We start from the raw sequence: 25,108 nt of genomic DNA on the forward strand, positions 1-25,108 counted from the left end.
AGATCAAGGGAGAAAAAAAATTGGGGACATATAGGGACCTATTTTTGAACAAAAAGGGTTTACATGTTTATGGGGGGCACTTACTATTTATGGCAATGTTTTATTTTTGGATGTTAACCCCTTTAAGACTTACAATTTTGTCTAGGTGCGCACTCTACCCTGCGTAGTGCCTGACTTAGTGTTATTATGTCTATAGCAGTGCAGCAGGATTTTCAGTGTAATTCAGGTGCAATAGCCAGTCCCTGAATTACATGTTTTGAGTTGCTACAACTCGGAGGATGAATAGTATTTAATGTCACCTGGAATTTCAGCAGCAGCAGGGTTAAGCGTCAATTCGGCTAACTCTGTGTTCAACTGACTGGGCAGCATAATAATAAGTATGCATACGATGATCATATTCCAATCCATCTGAAAATGGTCAGTTGAGGAAAGGACTGTGGAGTAAAATTTTCTCTTCCAAAATATGGGATGTTGGAACAAAACTAGTGCATAAGCAGAGCACATATCTACATTAGGAGCTCTGCTCGGTTGCTTTGAGCAGGTGCTCCAATTTGCTCCAAGTATCCTTGCATCATTGTTTAAGTGTAAAAGTTCCCAAAAAAACCCAGGCACAAGTTTTTATATGAAAAAGTGATTGCTTTTGTATGTTTATTAATGACTGATTATTATTATTTACTGAAAATGAATCTAGCACTAGTGATACATATGTGCAAACTAACTGCCTTTTGCATGTTTTTTTTCTTACCTTTCATAAGTGAGTACATTTCTTCTACAATATTCCTGAATAACTGTGTGCCAATCAGATTTTTTCACCAATGTCTGTTTTGCATAGGTAGTCATAATTGGTAGGCTATAGAATAGCAAACTGTGGGAGCTTTGTATATGATGCATCCATCTTTATCTTTTGCTTTTGGTCTTAATTATCACAGATAAAAGCACAAAAAAATTAATTGGTAGGAAAAGGACTGAAGCCTCTCTAAACATGCTTATGAATGAATAATCCATCAAACGTGTAAAGGACAGGGAATCTATTTCCACATTTAAGCTGCATGTTGAATTTGTGATGGATTTTTCTCATACTTCTGTAATATAAGCAAACACTAAAGTCAATGAATGAATGCACTAAAATTTGTAGATACTGGAGTTAAAAAGAAAAAACATTAATACGCTAGTGAGAATTCAGAGATGATGCCATTATTGCTGGAGTAGACCAATGATATCATATTCTCAGTGGTAATCTATGTATAAATACACAGATCGTATGAAAAAGAAATAAGGAAGTCGGCACTCCGATGGTATAAAATAGTCCCATTGAATGCAGAAGCAGGGAACACCGCTGCGGTAGTAGAGAGAAGTCAGTGTGCTCTAGGTGTTTATGTAGAAGAAACACAGAGCTAAGATGTATGGCTGAGACTTGAAAGAGAGGCACCTGGCACTGCTGAGTTTAAAGCTTAAATGCAAAATGTATTTGAGCGAACACACATCTTGCATAGTGGATACATGACTTGAAATTCAAAGCATACCGCGAAGTTGATGGATTCAAACAGTGGGTGCAGGGCACAAAGTAAGCCTGATGGCCATTTCGCGCCACCAGGCACTTCTTCCAAGGCTGTGTCAGCCTGGGACTAATTAGCTAGATTCCCTATGCTTACCTTTGAAAATGCTCACAATGTATACTGTCAATGAGCCCTGATGAGTGATAAAGACAGGGACACCTATAGTAAAATATTTCACTTTTCAAAGGTGTGTTGTAATATCTTTTTTTTTACATTAACAAGAAAATAACGGAATCATACATTTTACCATGGGGGATCCTGATGTACTATGTTATGTAAACTAGGCCCCGTTGTAGTTATTGGGATAGAGTGATTTGTTTTAATGCAGACATTTTGGCCGTTCAGGGTTAGTTGATAGGGTAAAAAAAAGTTAGTTTTAGTTGATTTTAATAGAAGAACTAGAGAAGTCCTGCACATAATGGCTTACTGAGGGTGTACGGCATACTTTGGTTATCAGTATTTCCCATATATAACAGGCATTCAATGTACACATACTGTAAACAAAAATACAACATAAGTCTTGTTAATTTGGGGGCATTATTTCTCCATTTTATAATATTATTTATAAATCGTCTCCCCCACACATTATGCCTTCCTATCAACTGTACTATACTAGTACTGTACCCTGATCCATGGAAACTTTAACGCTATGCAAAATTTGAGTGAAGGGCAGGGATATAACATATTGTTGGCAATTAGCTAATTTGATTAGTATCGAAAGAGAACAGAGGCACCAGCAGGATAAAAGGTAATACAAAATTTAAAATTTGCTGGGAGGCAGTGGTGGACTTACCTCCGGAAAGCAGACTCAAAATACTGTCTGAATTAAACAAATACATTTGAGGCGCTATTCGTGCTACTGACGAGCTACTGTTTGTCCCCTATCTCATTGCCTGATGAAGCGGGCTGTGGCTGCGAAACACGTTGCATCTTTTGGGGTCCTAATAATAAATGTATTTGTTTAATTCAGACAGTATTTTGAGTCTGCTTTCCGGAGGTAAGTCCACCACTGCCTCCCAGCAAATTTTAAAAATGTTATTACCTTTTATCCTGCTGGCGCCTCTGTTCTCTTACGATAATACTGTGTCCACCCCTGGTGGAGGGGTGACCTACCCCTACTTTCCTGATCTACAGAGAGTGACATCTTAATCCTGAGTGAGGACAGGTCTAATCTCCTCACCTGCATCTACAGTGGTTGCCTAAGAGGTAACTCATGTTTGTGAGTATATTCATCTCACACTTACATTTATCCATGGTTTTCAATACATACTACACTATATTGGGCTCTCTGTGTTTCTTATTTAATTTGATTAGTGTGTGTCAGTTATGGGCAACAATGCTGATATTATTTTTCACATTAAAGTTTGATAAAACAATGGTAAATTCAACTTTCGAGTGAAAATGACATCAAAAATCATTTTGCAATAAGTTTGTGATTTGTGTGTGAATTTTCACTCTAAAAAGAAAAGATTTTTGCATGTTTTTTTATGGCAAAAATAAAAAAATGTCATGTTTTTACTGTAAAACATTTTTTTTACGAATTTTCACCATATATTTCACCAAAATACAGTGTATTTTTCAAAAAAAAAAATTCTCAAAAACGCCAAGCCATTTTCAATGCGCAAATAACTTTGGCAAAAATTTGTGAGCAACACTGGTGTGTGTGTGTCTCTACCCGTTGTCAAATGCTCTCAGGGTGAATAGATCTAAACTTGGATGAGATCCCTTTACATTTCTAAAAGAGAAGACTGAAACATGGTGTCAGATTGCTGTATACCCTAAAAAATTATACATAAGTTTCTGTATGTGACATTACTTTGTATGGTTCTGATCCAGTTCTGTAACATGCCTGAAAAAGAAGCTTAACGTTTCAAAAACTTGCAAAGAAATCTTGTACAGTTAGTCATTCACAAACACTGGTCCGCATGACAGCCGGGGGCCCCAGTCTCTCTCACTGGCTGGGGCCCCCAAACCGCCATGCGATACCTAGAGGGAAGTGCGGGCAAGCCCTGGACCTTTCACCTCCAGGGAACTCACCCCCCCCCCCACTGCCTCTAAACTGAATGCTAACTGCAACAAAGACAATTGCTAACTCCCTTATAGGTATCGCATGGCGGTTTGGGGGCCCCCGCCAGTAAGAGAGACTGGGGCCCCCAGCTGTCATACGGACCAGTTTTTGTGATTTTAAATTTATTTTTTTACAGCTTCTAGGATGTGGTTGACAGGTGAGTGGTTAGGGAGGGGACCGTGTGGGAGATGTGCCTACACGATTGCATCCAACCGACGCCTCCCACCTGAATGCTAATTTATGCAATTCCTGCTAGATTTGGTACAGCAGGCAAAGGATATATAATAGTACACCTGGTTGGCTGACTGGCATCTGCTGACCAGATAAAGGCAGGAAATTGCTCTATCTGGGAATTAGCAATTGTGTTTGTCACAGTTAGTCATTAAAGGTATCACTTAAACAACTTTTTTTGTTATGTCTTCGAACATAATACTTATTATTATTACTGTAAACTCATCAAAAATATAGTTTCAGTTGCATTAAAGAATTTGCTAAACCTTTAACATATAATTTGGTTCCATTTGTGTGGCAAACTTTGCTTGCATTCCAGAAATCAAGATTTATTTGAACAAGCAACCAGTTTACTTCTCTTTTGTCCTTCATTATGATTAAGTGTTGGTCTGGCTAAGAAATCTGAAAATCCTGAATGTGAACACTGTTGGTAGCAACACTGTATTAAAAGTACAACTTGTCATTTTAATTTAAAGAGACACTGAAGCGAAAAAAACATTATGATATTATGATTTGTATGTGTAGTACAGATAAGAAATAAAACATTAAGATCAGATACATCAGTCTAATTGTTTCCAGTACAGGAAGAGTTAACAAACTCCAGTTGTTATCTCTATGCAAAAAGCCATTAAAGCCATTAAGCTCTATGACTTTCAAAGTCGTGGAGAGGGCTGTCTTCTGACTTTTATTATCTCAAGTGTTAGTGAACAATTTTCTTTTTCTCTGCCAGAGGAGAGGTCATTAGTTCACAGACTGCTCTGAAAGAATCATTTTGAATGCTGAATGTTGTGTAATCTGCACATATTATAAAATGATGCTATGTTAGAAAAAACACTATATACCTGAAAATAAAAATGTGAGAATATTTTCTTTGCTGCTAATCATCTAGTAATTATTCATAGTACACAACCAATTCATTATATCATATTTTTTTTGCTTCAGTGTCTCTTTATATAGACTCTTTTAACAGATTTGATATCCAAGTCAATTTATTTCAACAAGACATGTTGATACTTCTACCTAAAAGCTACTCTGCGTCTCTCATCATGACTTTATTTTGTAACTATCAAGAGCTATTTTTAGTCCATCTATGCATTTATATTTATTTTGAGATGTGTTAGAGTGTCTTTGATATAAACCATTTAACTAATTGAATGCATTTTCATGCTTTTATTCAGGAGACAAGTGCAAATCGATGGAATACACAAAGATGAAGAATACATTACTGGATTCTCAGAACCAGAAACATGTCAGAAAAGACACAGAGAAAGTTAATACTGATAAATTTGCCCTCAAAAAGATCTTGGTTGATCAGATGTTCAAATATTTTGACAGTGACAGCAATGGACTGGTGGACACAAATGAATTAACTCAGGTAAAGAAATGGTTTCTAGTAATAGTTCCCAATTTTGAAATTTGATTTTTTCCCCCATTTAAAATATAGATACTGGTATTCATTTCATCATTTACTATAAAGTAAACTTATGGTGCAACCCTTTACAGAGTGCATTCACAATAATTCAGCTCATTCCCCAATAAAACAAAATAATTTACACCTGAAAATCTAAGTGAGAATGTTTGGGTTGCTGAAGTCAATAATTGATTCATTGGAGACTTTTTTTTCTAGCTGATAGTTAGTTCTAGCTTCTAGTGCAGAACACTACAGAACATACATGACCTTCCAAACCTGGGCTGGATTTATTTTAAACATTCTGTTTACGGGGATGCATAGCTAGACTGTTGACTTTGGTTAAGCTGTCATTTAACATCAGTTTTAATGCAGGTCACCAGTAGGTCAGCTTCAGTCAACTGCAGCTTAAAATTATTTGCTCAGTTTCTACAGGGGTACACAAACTTTTTTCTTTAGCTTCAGCTACAAGTTGATAATAGACCTAAGCAAAACGATAACCTTGTGCAAAAAATAAAACTCTGCTGCTTAGAGTTATGTGAGAGGGGCCAACCAGTGGCGTAGCTAAGGAGCTATGTTCCCTGTGCAAGTTTTACATTGGGCCCCCCAAGCTCTCTATACATAACCATTAATATTGGTGCCCCAAAACCTGCCAAGGACATCCACAGTAGGGATGGTCGGAACTGCCGATTTTCAATTCTGCAGAAATTCAGATTTCTGCCAATGCCAATTACCGATTCTGCGGATTTCCATGTCTGCTTTATGAGTAGTCTTTTTTTTGTTTTTTTTTTTGCCTTCTCTGATTGGTCCATTGCTTTCAAGTTCTGTGATTGGGCTAAAACTACTGAGTTGAAGATATGCGGTATTTCTGGAGAAATCTGATTTCCCAGCAGTTTTTTTTTGTCATTTTTTTTTATATTCTCTGATTGGCCAAATACTTCTGAGTTGACTCTGCATTCTCTGATTGGTCCAATGCTTCCAAACTCTGTGATTGGGTTAAAATTACCAAGTGGCGGTAATGCAATATATCTGTTTTCCGAGTTCAAAAATGCAGATTTTTTATTGGAAATACAGTAAAACCGCAATCTAATTACTGTGTATTCGTGATTAAAAACCCGTAGACTTTAACGGTTAATATCAAAGCCCCCTTACATGCTAGAAACACCAAATTTGCCAGATATGTTAAGAAGAACAGTGGGAACAAGAGGATTTTTTTTTAAAGACCTTATAGTTTTTGAGAATATCGATTTTAAAACTTCAAAAGAAAAAAGTATGCATTTAAATGTGGTAAATACTTTAACTGTCATTTACCGCATTTAAATGTATACTTTTTTCCTTTAAAACTTTAAAATCGATTTTCTCAAAAACTATTAGGTCTTTTTGAAAACAAAAATGTCCTCTTGTCCCCAGTTCTTCTTAACATATCTGGCAGATTTGGTGTTTCTGGTACATAAACAGGCTTTGCTAATAACTGCTAAAGTTGGCAGGTTTTGAATCACGAATACCGACCAGTGATCATGAGTGCATTCATGATCGGCACTAATGCGACCTCGTGATCACAAAAAATGGCTCGTGATCACGAGTACTTGTGATCACGAGCTTGGGATGAGCACCACTACAGGCTGTTAACAGTATGTCTGCTTCCATGAATCAGCAAGCAAAAACAGTTTAGATTTATTTTAAGATTTGTATCACCTGTAACAAAGAAATGTTTTTTTTTAAGTGTTATTATGCTGTTGTGTATTTTTTTTTAGAGCAGAGTAAACGTTCAGGTCCACTTTAAGGCTTCTCTTTAGCTGATGCCTGGGGTCAGTGGTCATCACTAGTGCAAAAAATAATGTTTTTCTAAGAGCTACAGTTCATATACAATGTATATCTAGTGACTTACACACATACACAAGTTACAGAGAAGGGTTAACGGAAACAACCTTTTATGTTTCCCATTTTCCCATTTATTAATCTCAATTAATGTATATTTTCATATGAAATCAACAAGCAATGCTATTATAAATAAAACACACCCATTTGATTTATCCATTAGTCCCTTTATGACAACATTTATATGATGTTCCTAGTACAATGTATGGTGTAAATAAATTATGTGGAAATAAAGGTGTATTTTTTATGTTTGTTTTTTTCTTTTGTGTTCCATCAGTTGTAAGTCCTTATGTACTAAAATAACAGTATTATACCCTCATGACATAAATATAAAAAAAAGCCCTAAGGCAACTATTTATGGATTTTATTATGGATTTTTTTCAGTCTGTTTGCTTGGTAACTGGGGTGGGGGCCGGGAGGGTGCTTTGGAAGGGTTTCATTATATTATTTTTTTAATAAAAAAAAATCTGTGGTAAGTGTAATTTAACTTTTTGCCACTACATGGTGCTAGAAACACTCCCTGGTTTACCAGGAAGTGTTTTTTTTTTTTTTTTTTTTTACTTTCATTCACGTACCTTGTTATGAATGGACTTGGCCCCTGATCAGGCTCATGTCCATTCATTACAGGCACTGCAATTGGTTCGGCGAAGCCTTGCTTCCCTTTCCCAACTGCCGATACGGAAATACCACTGCTCAGGGCGGCGGTCAAGAGCGCATAGGCGCACACCCTGCTGCTTAAATACTGGACGAGAAAACTTGTCCAGTTAGCCTTGAGTGGCACCTATCTGAACGAGAATACTCGCCCGCATAGGCTTAAGTGGTTAATAGTTGGATTATTGTGGTTCTGTACAAAATAACAAGCTTGCACATTGCTGCATTCTAGTGATTCTGGAAGTGTGTTTAGCTTTCAGAGACATAAAAGGGATGGTTTCCATGTTCAGCCGTGATGCACTGCAGCACACTACAGTATCACAACTCACTGCATGAAGTACGTTACTGTATACCACATGCATCAACAGAGACAGTGAAGCATACTTTGCATTGACTGTTAGAGATGGCTCAAATTTCCGATTTTCGGTTCGCGAACCTCAAACTCGAACTTCTGAAAAAGTTTGCGAACCTGCAAACTTTTTGAACCGCAATAGACTTCAATGGGCAGGCCACAAAAGTGATGGAAAAAGTGTTTCAAGGGGTCTAACACCTGGAGGGGGGCATGGAGGAGTGGGATACATGCCAAAAGTCCCGGGGAAAATTACGGATTTGCCGCACAGCAGGGTTATAATCTCTAAAAAGCAGAAATCACATTGCATTGCTAAATTGGAGGTCTAAAGTGCTTGAAAACATCTTGTGTGTGTACACATGGATCAGGTAGTGTAAGTAGTGTACTGCTTCACACCAAACTCACCGTGTAACGCACCGCAAACAGCTGTTTGTGTAGTGATGGCTGTGCTGGACTGGAGTGCACGATGGCGAGAGTGCAGGCGATGCTGGTTTTCAAGTCCATATGGTCGGGCTGAGGTAGCTCAATGACAGAACAACTATCCTCAATGAGGCAACAACCTTATTATCTTGGGTCAGGTGTGCCCCCCAACACACTCATATAGCCGGTCATTGCTTCATTGCGATATGCAAGCCCCTTCACAGCTGCAAGGTAACGATCACGAAGGGGAATTGACACATGTATATGCCTTTTGTTTTGTTGTTGCAGCCGCAGTGCAGCCAGAAAAATTAGGCAGGCATGTACACGCACCAGAAAAAAATATTATTGTTTTTGTTAGTGGACCCTGCTAGCAGCGGCCTTAAAAATTCAGGAATCAACCTGGAGTCCTGGTCTGGACCCTGTTGGTGGTGGCGGAGAAGGCAGTTAAGTGGCCTGCAGGCAGAGATGCTGTGTGGGAGCTGACTTAGTCTTGGGGCAGGCAGCAGCGACCGGCAGGCAGAGATGCTGTGTGGGGACTGACTTAGTATTTGGGCAGGCAGTATCCCTCCGGGATCCATGCCTCATTCATTTTGATAAAGGTAAAGCACTGAACACTTTTTTGACCTGACTGCTGGTGGTATATAATACATAGTGCAGTCACACAGAGGCAGTGAAAGGTATGAACTGAATGTTCTGGGCCTGGCACAGTACAGCAATTAGCAAGGGCCAGCTGCGACAGACAGGGCTGTATATGCAGTGTCATTGGCACGCACACACACACACACACACACACACACACACACACACACACACACACACACACACACACACACACACACACACACACACACACACACACACACACACACACACACACACACACACATATCAGAAGAACATTAGCTCTCAAAAGAGCAGTTTTGGGGTGCTTTTCTTCAACAAATGTCAGCAAGGAGCAAGCTAACAGACCTCCTAACTATTGCTTTCCCTATCTCTCTAATGTCTCTTCCTTCTCTCACTAATACAGCAGCACAAAGAGTGAGAACATTGCCGATCCTGCTGCCTCTTATAAGGGGGAGGGGGCTCCAGGAGGGAGTGCAGCCTGATTGGCTGCCCTGTGTCTGCTGACTGTGATGTGGAGGGTCAAAGTTTAGCCCAATTATGTAGTATAGGGGGCGGGTCGAACTATGCTTCAACATAACATAACGTGACCTTAGCGTGACTTTTTAATTACATTGTGTTGCATTCTTGTTATGCAGGGAACACAGCACAATGCCCCACTGTGAACCTAACCATAAAAAGGTTTGAAAATGTGAACCCACCAACAGGGGTAGAAACTCAAAGTAACTGATAACCCGAGGGTTCCATAATATATAAAATAATTAAAAACTGTTTAAAAAGACAGACCATGTATGTGCAGATTGACTAAGAGACAGATCTCTGTCTGAATCTGATCGGAGAGGGATCTGTTGCCTACCCATGCACCACAGGCCAATTCCCGATCAATTTTATGCTGAAAACGATTCAGAATCGGCCTTGTGACGCCACATCCGCCACCTTGCCGGCCCTATACTGTCTCCTAAAAAGTTGAAAGTTTCCCTACTCGTGCCTGGTGCGCTAAACTTTACCTGTCCACATCCTCCGCTGGCTCTGCAATCCGCATACACATGCCCACGTGGTTACCGGGGAGCCCATTTAACATTAGGGGGAACAGCACCAGGGGTTTAGTCATTTATCCGGATATCACTCGCCACTATTGCTTCACACCCAATAGACCCGATCAACCGTGACTACCCAATATCTTGCAGCATGTCCAGTTGAACGGTCACCAAGTCGCTAGATGTATGGGTACCTACCTTAACAGTTGCTTAGTATATGGAAGCAGTGATCAGAAGACACAGTTGCAGTGGCTGGGCTCTATTAGATGATTGCTTGGGATTTTTTAAACCATCTCAATGGGTTTACTGGATTAAAAGTTTCCATATCCAAAATAAAGGAACTGCTAGCAATGCCTCAGCATTAGGTAAGATAATGTTTTTTGTTTTTTTTGTGGCCAGAATTCAAATTTGATTTTTTTTCGGTGATAGGAGCTACATACAATTAAGGACTTGTTTGCTTTGTGCCCAGTGAACTTGCCATCATATGTTTCCTTTCTAGATGAAACCTGGGGCACTCCAGAGATTCCATTGTAGCTCAGTAAAAACATTCAAACTTAGTGCAGATGTGTGCTGCATGCAGGGCCAGGATTTGTACTTCTTACCGCCCAAGGCTGACTATTACCAGCCGCCCCAACCAAAACCGTATCCTACCACCTCTCTCCACACACACCAATCCAAAAAATTTTGGGCCGATAGTGTCCACTATTGGGGCTAGTGCCGAGGTCTCAATGGCAACGTGAAGTGAATCAATCATGTCACACGGGGGAACTGGTCAATCAAGCGATCTACAGGTGATGGGCGTGGTGGGAACCTTCCACCACACACACATAATCAAAAGTGGCTCACAATTGGACATTGGGTAGGGTCAGCAACACGTAAAAGTGAGTCCTGTACCCACTGCTGTCTCCAGGGTAACAGCGCTGGCCAATCAATAATTAAGAAATGGGTACTGTGAGAGGCTGCCTTCTGTATTCTGTACTATTTGCTGGTGCTGCCCCTGGTCCTTTCATCCCCCACACCAAGTGTGTGAGACCCAGCCTTCTATAACTGCCTGGAGCTGCTGCTATGTCATTGGACAAGGTCTGGCTTTTTGCTAGTCACACACTGTTCACAAAAGTTTGGTTAACGGACTGCAGCTGCCTGTAGCACAGCACAGGCAGATGCCAGCTGGTACTAATAGTGCAGTTATCCTGACCACTTTCATTTGTTTGGACACTTGCAAATAATGCCCTGCAAATAATGCCCACTGTCTGCCGGCCGCCCTTTGTTTATCTGGTGCCCTAGGCCATGGCCTATGTGGCCTTGCCAGAAATCCGGCCATGGCTGCATGTAAGCACTGCACTATAATGACAAACCTGGAAAATAAATAAAATACATAACACAAATAAAAACCATGAGAGCAGCTCATACATCACATCACATGTGAATTATTTATGTGCCATATTTTCATAGTCTGTGAAAGAATACAGATTCTGGATTTTAGATATTTTGAAATCTTTAGACGTCTCAGAAATGTTGATTGAAATTGTTACAATTATCAGAGGACAGATGCATAAAAAGACTTTTCAGTTCTCCTGGAGGTATAAACATAATTTCCAAAGGAATCGCTGAAAAATATTCTCTAATAGAAGCTAGACATAAAAAGGAAGTTGGCATGCAGAAAGGAAAACATTTTTAAAACAAACATTTGAATACTAAATCTATAGCTTCATTTTATGTTAACCATAACAGCTGACTGCTTTGATAGAATTACAATTTGCTCACTAGTACCCTGAAACAGTGGGTTGATTTACTAAGTGGAAAGCTTTGCTAGACAGTAACAACGAAACAAACCTGACCTGAATGTGTCTCCTACAAGCAAGAATTGGTAAATGATAAATAAAATAGTTGAAGTTAGCAAATTGATGGATGTGTGATTGGAGTCATGTGCTTGCACATATAGCAAGATTTTTTTTAAAATAAATCCATACATAAGTTGGATAAGTGGAGCAACAGCACAAACGCTGATTCACCAGTCTTTCACCAATCCTTGTTATGTCCTGATATGAGCCAAAAATTCTAGGCACCTAAAAATAGACACTACAGCCCATATCCAGTTAACTTTTCTCCTGAGTTTTCTCACAGGAAATTTTTTACACTATATAAATAAAATATCTTTTAAGCACCCAGCAAGCAAGGAAATATTTAATCCCTTGCCGACCATGTAACGTCAATTGATGTGAACACGGCGGCAGCCCCAGGACCACTCCACGCCTATTGGTGTGAAGTACTGGGGCGGGGTTTTGCAGGAGATCGTGCATGCCGATGTGATGTGCGCGCATCCCCACTTGGATGATGAAGCTCTGCTCCGTTATCAGTCTCCCAGTGGCGATCGCCGTTAGGAGACTGTTAGATGGCAAGACCGACGTCTATTTACTGTGCACAAAGCTGCGATCCATGGAAGCATTGTACTGGGGACAGCCATGTGACACGGCTGTCCCCCTGGGCGGCAGGGAAGCGATCCGCTGTCATAGGCTGAAGTCTATGACAGTCGATCGCACTGGTTGGCTGGCGGGGGGAGAAAGGGAGGGAGGTCTGAGGAAGAAAATCATTTAAAAATTACTTTATTAAAAAAAAACAATTAAATATTTATAAAAAAATAAATAAACATTTGGGGAGTGATAACAGCCCACCAACAGAGAGCTCTGATGGTGGGCAGAAAAGGGGTCGTGACTTGTTTGCTGAGTTTTACGGGCGCTGCAGTGAGCCCTTAAAGCGGCAGTGGCCTAACTGGTAAAAAAGGGCCTGGTCACTGGGGAGGGGGGGGGGGCTAAGGGGTTAATACCGTGGTCCTAAGGAGGTTACATTTTAATTTAACCCCCCCCCCCAAAAAAAAAAACATACATAGCTTGGGGCAATGGGAATGAGACAACTAAAATATACTTTATTGTATTGTTTTATATTGATAAAGTACGGTGGTCCAGCAGCTCAGTGGGTTTTTTTTTTTTTACAAAAGGGTGTAATAAGATTATTTACTGTAAATACTAAAATTGAATAATATTTTATTTTTTATTTTTTATCTAGCTTTAATTCCTCATTATTTTATACTGATGCAAACAATGGTGCATCATGTTCCCTTAATAAATGATGTCTAAAAATCATTAAGCTGAATCTCTGAATGTTCTAACTAAGACCATGAAACCTTTTCTCAGTTAATAGTTTACAGCAGTGGTACATTTTTGTAATTCCTTTCTGGACAAGTGTTTTAAGCATTGGCTGTAAAGGTCTAGCTTATAGCTTGCACTTTCTGGAGTATGTAAATACATTTTTGTTACTTTTGAATATACACAATACTCGTGTGTGTCTGCTTGGAGGAGGTAAGTCCACCTCTGCCTCCTCTCATTTTAAACATTTTAGAATATTTTATCCTTTTGGTGCCTCTGTCTGCTTATACAGTTCCTGAGTCCACGCTTGGTGGAGGGGTGTTGCCCTTTTTTCCTATCTACAGAGAGCGACTACTTAATCCTGAGTGGGGACAGGTCTAATCTCCTCACCTGCTGCTACAGTGGTTACCTGGATAATAACCCATGTTTGAGAGTATAAATACATACTTACCTTTTATAACCACTTACCAGTACATACTACACTATATTGGGCTCTCGGTGTCTCCATTCTGTATTATAGCAGCCATTCTGTCTATGTGTTGGTGTCTACCAATGTGTGTCATTATTATTTATTGGAATTATATAGCACCAACATATTATGCAGCGCTGGACAATAAATAAGGTTACAATGATAATATGTAAATTGTGGTGTCCATTTCCCATTAGTGCACACCATTTTTTTCCACAGAATGCAATTGTTAGCTTGGATGATTCGATCACGCCCCATTCCCGACGGCTATATGGTCCATCAGCAGCAAGAGGAAAACACAGCATGTGCGACCGCAAGTGCAGCGTGATTGCGATTGTGCTTGTAGTGGAAAAGGGCCCCTAGTGATCATTGTACAGCTGCTGTACACATGCTGGCCTGACACTCAATTCTTGGCCATGGCGGTCGTTATAGTCTGCCATGGCGGAGTTCAGACCAGCATGCAATAAACTATCATTTTCACATTTTTTTTGTGTTAGATTGAATTTTTTTTTCCTTTCATGATGCAATATGTGCTCCGTCCAGCGCACATATTGCATTATATTCTTCTGATCACAGGTTTCCTTTAAGAGTACTAGAATTACTAATGTTCATGTTCTTTAAGAATACTTAAAATACCATTGATGAGAGCCTCCTTAGCACAGCACCATATTTCTGGTTGCCAACTTGTTTTATTCTAATGAGCAAAGGGCTTCTGTGGGTCATTAGGTGATCAGACTCAAACAGTTATTTGAAGTGGGATCCTACAGAGCAGAGTTAGCATCAGATGTGTCAGTAGTTTCACGATACATCTTTTATTCAAATCATAGTGGATACAACAGTGACTAAAAATTCTTTAAAATCTGTATGCTGCATGAGCTGGTTAGAAAAGTAATAACTGATGATACATTGATGTAATAAATTGCTGAATGTCCTCACCCTCTAATTAAACTCCTGAGCTTCATAACAAAAGTAAACAGGAGGCTAGTTGGTTTTAATTGGAAAGACAAAATAAATGTGACAAACCCGCCATTAACTTGATAGAAAGACTTCTTTGCTGGTAAGATATGTGAACTGTCACAAATTTTTCCACCTAACATCCTAATGCATAAGGAAAAATATCACTAGTAATGGTTATTAGTTACTGAAAGTAATTTAATTTGGCATGATAGTGCTTAGTTTTTAAGATTTGCAGAAAGCACTCAATATTTTAATTGCAAGAAGTTTTGAATCCGGATGATACTTTTTTTTTTGGTTTTATCAGTAAAAGCAAAACTTTTGCTTTACTGGGCAACAAGCCCCCAGCAGCTGTTCTGTCCTGCGCCGGTCCTCCACGAGCCTCCATTCTACCGCTGTTGCTCCATTCTGCTTCTCGACTTGTAAGTCGAGGCCAGCGCAGCCCTGCCAAGTGTATCCTTTCTACTCGTTCATGTCTGCAATTGCGCTATTGCGTACTGGAATGTGAAGAGAGGATAAACATGGCTAGAGCCATGCAGGCGCAGTGGCCCAGTGGCAAAACCAAAAGTAGCTGCTGGCGGGAGAACAGAGGCTCGTTGAGAACCAGCGTGGGACAGGACGGCTGCTGGGGATTTGCAGAAGCCCCAGGTAAGTGAAACAGCGTGTCTTTAATCTATCGTCAGTTCCGCTTTAAATGCAATTTTTTCCAGACTGATTTGCTGAAATGTTGCAGAAGGGTCAGAAATTTCATGAAAATGGTGTGAGCACACTAGTGACTACTTTGTTGATCAATATTTCTCACCCTCAAGTAGTGACTCATAATACTATGGCCGTTATTCAATTACCTTTACTCCTGTTTCTCCTGAATTTTCTCACATGCTATATTTTCACACTGTGGGCCATATGCAATTCACTCTTTCACCTGTGTTTTCTCCTAGGTGATATTTTTAAACTTGTCGATAAAATGCCTTTTAAGCCCCCAGAAGGCAAGAGAATTATTAAAATAATTTTGATAGTACTTTTCCACCAACTTTTTGGTGCTTTTTTAGTTGAAAAGTACTGGAAAGTTATTTAAAATCAAAGATGAAAAATTATCTCCTAGGAGAAAACTCAGGTGAAAAAGTGAATTGCATATGGCCCTGTGGCCCATATGCAATTCACTTTTTCACCTGAGTTTTCTCCTAGGAGATAATTTTTAAACTTGTCAATAAATTGTCTTTTAAACCATCAGCAAGCAAAAACATACTCAAAATAATTTTGATAGTATTTTTTACCTACCTTTTTTCATTGCAGAGTGCTAAAATGTTATTTTAAATCAAAGATGACAATTTTCCTCATAGGAGAAAACTTAGGTGAAAAAGGGAATTGCATATGGCCCTCAATTATTTAAGCCCCTAATAAATGAGAAAAATACTGAAAATATCACAGGTCTGCAAAAAAGCTGTTTTGGTCATTCCACCTAATCTTTATGTTTTTTGGTGAGCTGAATCCTAAAATGACCTCCATTTTGTCATAGGACATCACGTTTCCTGACAATTTATGTAACTCTGTTACCTAAGGCAATACCTCAAAATAAATGGAAATAGACTTATAAAATTAAAATTTTATTACATTTTTTTCATGAAAGTCCTATTTTGAACTGAAACGAGTTCACCTACACACACTAAATTTGAATCTTCTTCTGTGAGGCGCCTCTTGGTGCATTTATGCTTGTGAGTAGCATCTGGAATGTCTCTCTGAAGCATCCAGCAGTAGTCTGCCATCATTGTAAGGCTCCATTTTCCCTGGTGTCTCCTTTCCATCTCTGTAATGCCTTGGTGGAATCATTCACCTTGTTCCTCACTCACAGCTCCCTATTTTTCCAAAAATTACATACCTCCCAACTTATTGAGATAAGAAAGAGGGACGCTTAAGTCACACCCATACCACACCCCTGATCACGCCCACAGCATACCCTTAGTCACGCATACCATAAAGATTGTATAAGAAAAATATGTTGTTGTTTTATAATTCATACCACACTGGTCCTTTCTATCCTGGTTCATTTTCCTTCATATTACCATTTGAAAATAAGAAATATATTCATTTAAACGATGGGAGAGTCAATTAAAGTCCTATTAGATTAAATTAAACACATATTTCAGTAGATAAAATACATATATTTACATAGATCTGTAAATGAGTCCTGAAAGATGGACAAATGAAGAAGAAAGAGGGACAGAGGTACTGAGTTCCCAAAGAGGGACTCTCCCTCCAAAAGAGGGACAGTTAGGAGCTATGAAAGTAGTTAAGGTGGGACTGGAGGAAATGCACTTTCAAACTCTCCAGGCAACCTAAAGCTTGAAATGCTTTGTTTTTGAAGTGAGGATCTTTGTTATTGCCTAAACATTTCTGTATGAAAAAACTTAAAAATTTGATACATTTGTGTAACGATTGGTGTCAGCTAAACAGATTTTCTGATTATTGGTGATCTGCAGTGTCACCAATAATACAGATGCTATACCTGATTATGTGGTGATCTGCAGAATCACCAATAATGCTAGTATAGCCAGACACAGGACTACCAATGTGAGATAGTGTTTGGTGCAACAGTAATGAGGAATATGAAGTCTCCCGAGGAGCGGGTGATTCAGACAATACTGCAGCCTCTGATCACCTGAGGAGCAGGCGAGTCAGGCTGTACTGTAGTCAGTGGACACCTGTGGAGCAGGTATCACCAACTGAGCTACAGAGAATCATCACCTGAAGAGCGGGTGATTAAGACTATACTGCAGCCAGTGGACACCTGAGGAGCAGGTGTTACAGACAGTGCTGCAAAGGATATTCACCTGAGGAGCAGGTGATTAAGACTACACTGCAGCCAAGGGACACCTGAGGAGCAAGTGTTTACAGACAGTGCTGCAGTTGAGCTTCACCTGAGGAGCAGGTGCAAAGCCACAGATCCCTCGCCAGTGGCTAGGCCCACTGGTGTGGCAAGAAGGTCAGACAAGCAGAGTAGGCAACGTACGGGCAGATAAGGTACAAAGACAGAAGACTGATTCAGTGTTAGGTTCAGGCAAGGTCGGCAACATGAATCAGATGAGCAGAGGTACAGAGTCAGTAAGCAGGAGAATAGTCAACAGAAGCAGAAGGTCATAACAGATAATACAATAAACTAGTACTTTAAGCTATCAACAGAATCTGGCTAAGTGTGGATCCACATCTCCGGCTGGTTCTAGCACACTTTGGGATCTGACTAGGTCTGAGTGCTCACACTTTAGCATTTGCAACAGCAGACACGGGACAACTGACAGACCACAAACAACAACAACAACAATAACAGCAGGAACAGTCTTTAAAGGGACTTTTTGGTCCCTTGTTGGTGAATTGCAAGGAGCAGAACACATATGGAAGCAGCTACTCAGCACTGGATATCAAAGAACAGCTTGTCCCCAGAGCAGCAGCAGCGGGATCAGTGTTAAGTTAACATCTACCCGGTGGATAGCAGCAGCCGCTGCAATGTCCATCTTTCCGCTTGTCCCCCGGCAGCACCGCAATCAGTGTTTCCATCTCCCCGGGCTGATAGCAGCAGCCACTGCAATGGCCATCTTTCTGCTTATTCCCCGGCAGCGGCGCGATCAGTGTTTCCATCTCCCCGGGCTGATAGCAGCAGGCGCTGCAATGTCCATCTTTCCGCTTGCCCCCCGGCAGCAGTGCGATCAGTTTTAACATCTCCCCAGGTGGCATGGCAGTAATCAATGTAAGATCGGTAATGCAGGTCCGCTCTGGCTTTGTCCCTGTATCAGCCCCGTGTCCGCTAATCCAGGCAGAGAGGAACATCTTTAGCCACGATGGTCGCAGTGTCCATCAGAGGCCACCATACCAGGTCTATAGGACACTCCTGGACCATGGATGCACCTAGATTTAGTTTTTAGTTTTTTTCCCTGGTTTTTGCCCTCTAAATCTAGGTGCGTCTTATAGTCCGGAGCGTCTTATAGTCAGAAAAATACGGTATCTGTCAATATACATAAAGAGAATGATTCTGTGCTTCCCTGTTTTAATCCGTAAATTATCTATCTACAACTGGCTTAATTTGGAAATGTGACATTGTCACTTAAAATGTCATTGTTATTTAGGAATTGTTAATAAATCTGTGGGTAAGCATACAATACCGTTTGAATCATTAGTCCCTGCTGCTGAACTTCTTAGTTTTCTGACAGTAGACAGTATTACTTTGAAATCTCTGTACTGCTATGGGTACCAAGTAACTTCTTTAGCAGCTGCTGTTTCAGCTTTGTAATATTCCAGTATCTCTTACAGTCCACTTTCAGTGCAAGTTTAAGATTTCAGATGCTTAGAGTACAAGCTAGTACCTTAAAGGACCTCTGTCGCAAAACTCTTAAAATGTAAAATATATGTAAACATACACAATTAAGAAGTATGTTTCTTACAGAATAAAATTAGCCATAACTTACTTTTCTCCTATGTTGCTGTCACTTACAGTAGGTAGTAAAAATCTGACAGAACCGACAGGTTTTGGACTAGCCCATCTCCTCAGGGGGTTCACAGGGATTTCTTTATTGTTAAAATGCACTTAGTGAATGGCAGTTGCTCCGTCCAACTGCCAAAAAAGGGTACAGTGAGCAGGGGGGCTGGTCAGCATCATTGTATAAATCTTTTTCAGGGACTGTGTTTATCCTATACTATAAAACCGCTGTGTCGCTGCGTCCTCCATCCCTGTGTCCGCACGTTCCGTGTACTGCACATGCGTGGCATATGGGTGGACTTGGGAGAGGACGGACCAGGGGGTAGGCGTGTGCGCGCGCAAGTCACGGGCGTGTGCGCATTTGTGCTGACCAGCGGCGGCGACAGGGGCAGGAGGGGAGGAGATTTGGAAGGGGAGAGGCCTGGCATCCATTTTTAAATGGGCCTTATATCTAGTAAAGAGAAAAGGCCATGCTGAGAATGACCTATGGAGAGATGGACTAGCCCAAAACCTGTCGGTAATGGCAGATTTCTACTACCTGCTGTAAATGCCAGCAACATAGGAAGAAGTAATTTAGGGCTCATTTTACTCAGGAAGAAAAGTATTTCTTATTTGTATGTGTTTAAATTTTAAGATTTTCACAACAGTTCCTCTTTAACTACTTGCTGACAGCTTCACGCCAGCTTCATAGCGATTGCCGCTAACAGACTGTTAGATGGCGAAACCGCTGTGTATTTACACTGTACAGCGCTGTGATCTATAGCCCTAGTGACCTATCCCCCTGGGAAGCTCAGAGCAATCAGCTCTCATAGGCTGATGTCTATGAGAGCTGATCGCTGTAATGGCTGGCGGGGGGAGGAAGGGGGGATATAAAAATAAGTAAAAAATAGTAAAATGTATTTTAAAAAAAAGACAAATAAATAACACAGCAGTGATCAGAGCCCACCAACAGAAACCTCTGTTGGTGGGCAGAAAAGAGGGGGGTTCATATGTGTGCTGACATGTATGGCTCAGCAGCACACAGTTAAAGCTGCAGAGCCCTCATTTGTAAAACATAGCCTGGTCACTTGTCACTTTTTTTTTAAGCTTGCCCTAAGATAGAAATAACTTTGATCTGGAAGCTGTAGACTGACTTTTATTAAAACACTTCTGACATTAAAAAAGAAAATGATTCAGGATTGGCTAAGTTCCAAGTTGAAAAAGTCATGGCACTATGTACAGCAGGGTACACAGAGTTCATGGTTTCTGGGTGCAAGGCACAAAACTGAGAATTAGAACAGATGTTCACAGGCTTAACAAGGTGCTAACACATTGTTGTTGTTGTTGTTTTTTTATTTTTTTATTTTTCAATTCAAAACTCTTTCTGATGCAATATGCTCACTTTATGTTTTTCTACCATATCATTAAGATGATGGTGAGGATGACAGTGATTTTCTTTTTGCAGGCAATTAAACAAGAGGGTTTTGGCAAAACACAACGTGAATGTTCCCTTTATGACCTAATGAAGTATGATGATTACAGCGGTGACAAGCATTTGTCCCTGGATGAATTCTACAGAGCATTTAGTAAGTACTCTGCAAATGTACACTCTGCAGATATGTTTTATGGATGTCAAGGATACATGGAAATGAACATTGGCTTAAGCTGATTTTATGTAACAGAATAGAAATTATCCAGCTGTCCAGCTGTCAGTATGACTATACCTTTATTCTTCCATATTTTGAAAGGTTAAGCATGGTATGTTATGGTTGGAGATATATGTATGGTTGGCTTATATATGTATAGCATTAAAGGAAACCTGCAATGTCTGAAAAAAAAAGAGTTTCACATTCCAGGCTTCTGCCAGCCCTCGGCAGCCTCCCTGTGCCCGCGCCGTCTCTGAATGGTCCTCCGGTCCCCCGCTGTGGCTCAGTTTGGTTATCAGCTCAGTGCAGCCCTGGACGTGTGTCCTTATTTGTGTTACCCTTGCCGAGAGCGTCCTGCGCATGTGCAGTACAAGGTTTTTTCATACTGCATCTGTGCAGGACACTCCGGGCAATGGGAGCACGAACAAAGTAGCGCACGGCCCGGGCTGCGCAGGCACAGCTGCCGTCGACTTGCCATGGCCAGGGACCGGAGGATCGTTCAGAGACTACACGGGCACAGGGGACTGCCAAAAGCCTCAGGTAAGTAAAACTATTTTTTTCCCCAGACATTACAGGTTTGACTTGTTAAATCAAAAGTCATATTGCTCTTAATGGACAACTGTGTTTAAAAAAAACAAAAAACGGTTTAACTGAAATCAGCCTTCATGTAAACCTTCTCCACAGTGTGATGATAGGGTCCGCAGCTAGTGACACACTCCTTTCTGGTCAGAAAGTATTTCACTGGGATTCCCATTATTCCGCACATGTGCACTGTATTGCACTGCGCTCCCATCGTGCACACTGCCTATATTGCCCATTAACTTGCATTACTGCATAATCCGTGCAGTAGGTGTGTGGGTACTGGCAGGCAGGTGGTGGGGACTGGCGGGTGAAGACTCTTCAATCAAGATTTAAAGGAGAAGGGGAAAAAAATAAAAGAAGAAAAAAATTAGAGATGAAACAATGAAGGAGCAGAAGCAGAAGAAGAAAGCAGAAGCCCCCCCCCCCCTATGTATATCTCTACCTTTATTCAATAAATAACTACAACATTAGCCCTCTATACCTATTTTACCTGAAAGGGGCAGGCTATCTGGGGGTCACTTTATTTGTAGAAGAGGGGGAAGCTTTGTCACGTCTCTCCCACAGAGTTCCCCATGTAATATATTATGTGGGCTGGTATGGCTAGTATGGTGGAGCCCCACGCAGGTTGACTCTGTGGTGTAGAGAGCTACATGTTGTTTTTTTAAATAAAATAAAAAATTGGCATGGCCCCTCCCATTTAAACTTTCATTAACCCCTTGTTATCCATGCAGGCTGGAAAAGCCAGGATGGCTGAGTAAACCTGCGTGGGGCTCTGCCTTACTAGCCATACCAGCCAACATGGTCCATAATATGGGGAGTCTGTAGTAGAGGGGAGACAAAATCTCCCCCTTTCCTACAAAGCCTTTGTCCATATCATGGACAAGAGGCTCTTCTCCACCCCTAGTGCCCAAGAGGAGGTGGTGGGCACATATATCCTGGGGGTCTTATGCAGAATCTGGAAGCCCTCTTAAATAATGTGACCCCCAGATGTCCTGGCCCTTCCAGGTAAATAGTTATAGAGGGTACATTTTTACCCTATACCTATTTATTGAATAAAAGTACAAATATACTTTTAGGGTGAAAAAACTCTTCTTTATTTTTCATGTTTTCATGTTACTTTCTTCGGCCTTCTTCTCCTTTAGCTCTTCTTTAACTTATTTTCTCCTTCCTCTCCTTTAAATTTTGATTGAAGGGTCCTCACGCACCAGTCCTTGACACTTGCACACTGGTACCCATGATGTATGCCTGGCACTGCTGGCACGTTGTTCCCAGCCGATCGCCACCCGCCGTGGTCACTGTCAGCAGGGCAGCCATCGGGGGGGGGACAACTGACACTAGAGTGAGGGGCCCTGCCATTATTATTTTATTTTCTACTAAGGTATCCTTCATCATCAGGCTTGAGGATGTGTGAGGGGCCCCAACATTTCTGATGGCGGCCCTGGCTGTCAGCTTCTTCTTTCTTCTGTAAAGCTCCAGCTGTTTGAATGGCTCACTGGGTCTCCCCATTTATCTACTAGGTGGCCCACTGGTAATCAGGTCCTTTGGCTCAGGATGATTCTCATTGGGCCACCTAGTGAATAAATGGGGAGCCCCAGTGGGACATTCAAAGATGCTTCTGCTGGGGCTTCATAGAAGAAAGAAGAATAGAAGATGTCAGCAGTAGCAGTCACAGCGGGTGGCGCAGAATGATGGGAGTGACATGCCAGCAGTGCCTGGCATACAGTGCAGATGTTGGTAAGGGATTTTAACCTTCCTGGCGGTAACCCCGAACGTAGCTCGGGGTAAGCCACACAGGAGGATTTCTCAGGCCATGCTGGGCCGATTTGCATAATTTTTTTTTTGCTACACACAGCTAGCACTTTGTTAGCTGCGTGTGCACACCAACCGCTGCCGCTCCGTGCCGCTACCCGCCGCGCCATGGCGACGGGGGAAGCCCTCCAGGAAATCCCTTCTTTGAATGGGATTTCCTGATCGCAGGTCACCGGAGGTGATCGGAGCGGGTGGGGGGATGCCGCTGCACAGCGGCTATCATGTAGCAAGCCCTAGGCTCGCTACATAATTTCAAAAAAAAAAAAATAAAAAAAAAACTGCTGCGCTGCCCCCTGGCGGTTTTTAATAGACCGCCAGGAGGGTTAAGCCTGTTGGCTCTTGCAGCAGACATCGGGTGCATGTGCATCTCCAGGGAGCAAGCCAGCAGGTCCATGGTGCTGAAGTACTGCACCACAGCTCAAACCTCACTACCCATCACCCGAGATATGGGAGCATAGGTCAGGCTTTCACCTGAGTAATGCTCAGCCATTGCAAAAGTGAAACCAGCTATTTGATTTGCCAGTAATCCTTGTGTGATGGCCAGGTGACAAGTAGCTTGCATGTACAAGGTATTATCACCTACAATAGGATATGGCCCCATGTCTCTAGTAAGCATAAACAGTCATTTTGTGAAGAGTGCCAATGCATCTCCTGACAGGAGCTTTATTTTTTTACAACTTGCACAGGATGTGGGCGCCTGCTGCTAATAGAGTTCATTTAACCTTTTTTAACAGCACTATGGTGGTATATGCCAGTATTCCCAAATGCCATGCAAATTGACTGAATAGAACATGCTCTACTTATCCACTTTAAATGGCATTCACTGTTACAACACTGCCTAATAGGGTTCATTGAACTCTATTGCTAGTGGCTACATATGTTCCAATTAAAAATGTGGAAAATGCAGTTATTGTTAGTAAGTATGCAGGCACTGTTCATGTGTTTGTGTTATACTATTAATACTGTTAATATCTATCTATCTATCTACAGTATCTATCTATCTATCTATCTATCTATCTATCTCTCTTTCTATCTAATTATCTATTGCTCAGGAGCAAAGATCTGCAGATTTCGGAAAATGTTGTACATATATTAAATTGTCATGTAAATTTCTTAGCGGATATTTTTGGGACATATGATTTTGAGCGGAGGCTTAACTTGTAAAAAAAAAAAAAAAAACTGTTAAAAGAAGTGTTAATTACTTTTGACAGATTGACAATATGGGGTCTAGCGTGCCTTTATCTGTTTGTGGGAAAATCTCAGGTGTCTTAGAACAAAAAGTAGCAAGTGCAGTTCATTCGTGAAAAGCTGTTGAAAACAACAGTAACTGTCTTTGTTATGACACCTTTGAAAATGCCATCAAATGCTTGGGAACTGCTAAGAATAATGCATTATTGGGATGGCAAGCAAGACCTGCTAAGTACGCAAAGAGCACAAACATTTCTGAAAACCTGGAATCGTATTTTTCTGGCAGAGATGAATAATCTGTTAGAGCTTTTTTGAGGAGGTAATATGTAGTAACTGGAAATCCCATTTCCATGACTACTTCTTGACGTCTTATCATGTTTTAAGGTATCAGTCTGTTTCAGTTCTGGAAAAAAAAAGTCAATAAAGAGGTGGTGTTCATCGGTGTTGTTTCAATTTAATGATCAATACATGTAATGGATGCAAGTTCTCTGGCTGTATGGATTTCCTCACTATGTTTCCTTTTTTTAATTAGCCACAGTTCTTTAGGGATACTGCAATTATGTGTGTACTCTAATGAGCTATCAAGGGCAACTGCAGTGTCAAAAAATTGTGTTTAAAGTAAAGATGCAGTTTGGTAAAAATTATCTGTATGCT

At 40.9% G+C, this 25,108-nt stretch overlaps 1 protein-coding gene across 2 annotated transcripts in view; it reads left to right on the plus strand.

Annotated features, from left to right (window-relative positions):
* The window catches only part of FSTL5 (follistatin like 5), a 913,616-nt gene that overhangs the window by 524,646 nt on the left and 363,862 nt on the right, over window positions 1-25,108 (plus strand). For both annotated transcript variants that reach the window (XM_068278842.1, XM_068278843.1), the window contains exons 5-6: window positions 5,034-5,230; window positions 20,695-20,815. In XM_068278842.1, the coding sequence (XP_068134943.1) occupies window positions 5,034-5,230; window positions 20,695-20,815 (318 nt within the window). The remainder of the gene's footprint in view (window positions 1-5,033; window positions 5,231-20,694; window positions 20,816-25,108) is intronic.

Source organism: Hyperolius riggenbachi, chromosome 1 (assembly GCF_040937935.1).
Source record: "Hyperolius riggenbachi isolate aHypRig1 chromosome 1, aHypRig1.pri, whole genome shotgun sequence".
In the NCBI taxonomy this organism is placed as follows: domain Eukaryota; kingdom Metazoa; phylum Chordata; class Amphibia; order Anura; family Hyperoliidae; genus Hyperolius; species Hyperolius riggenbachi.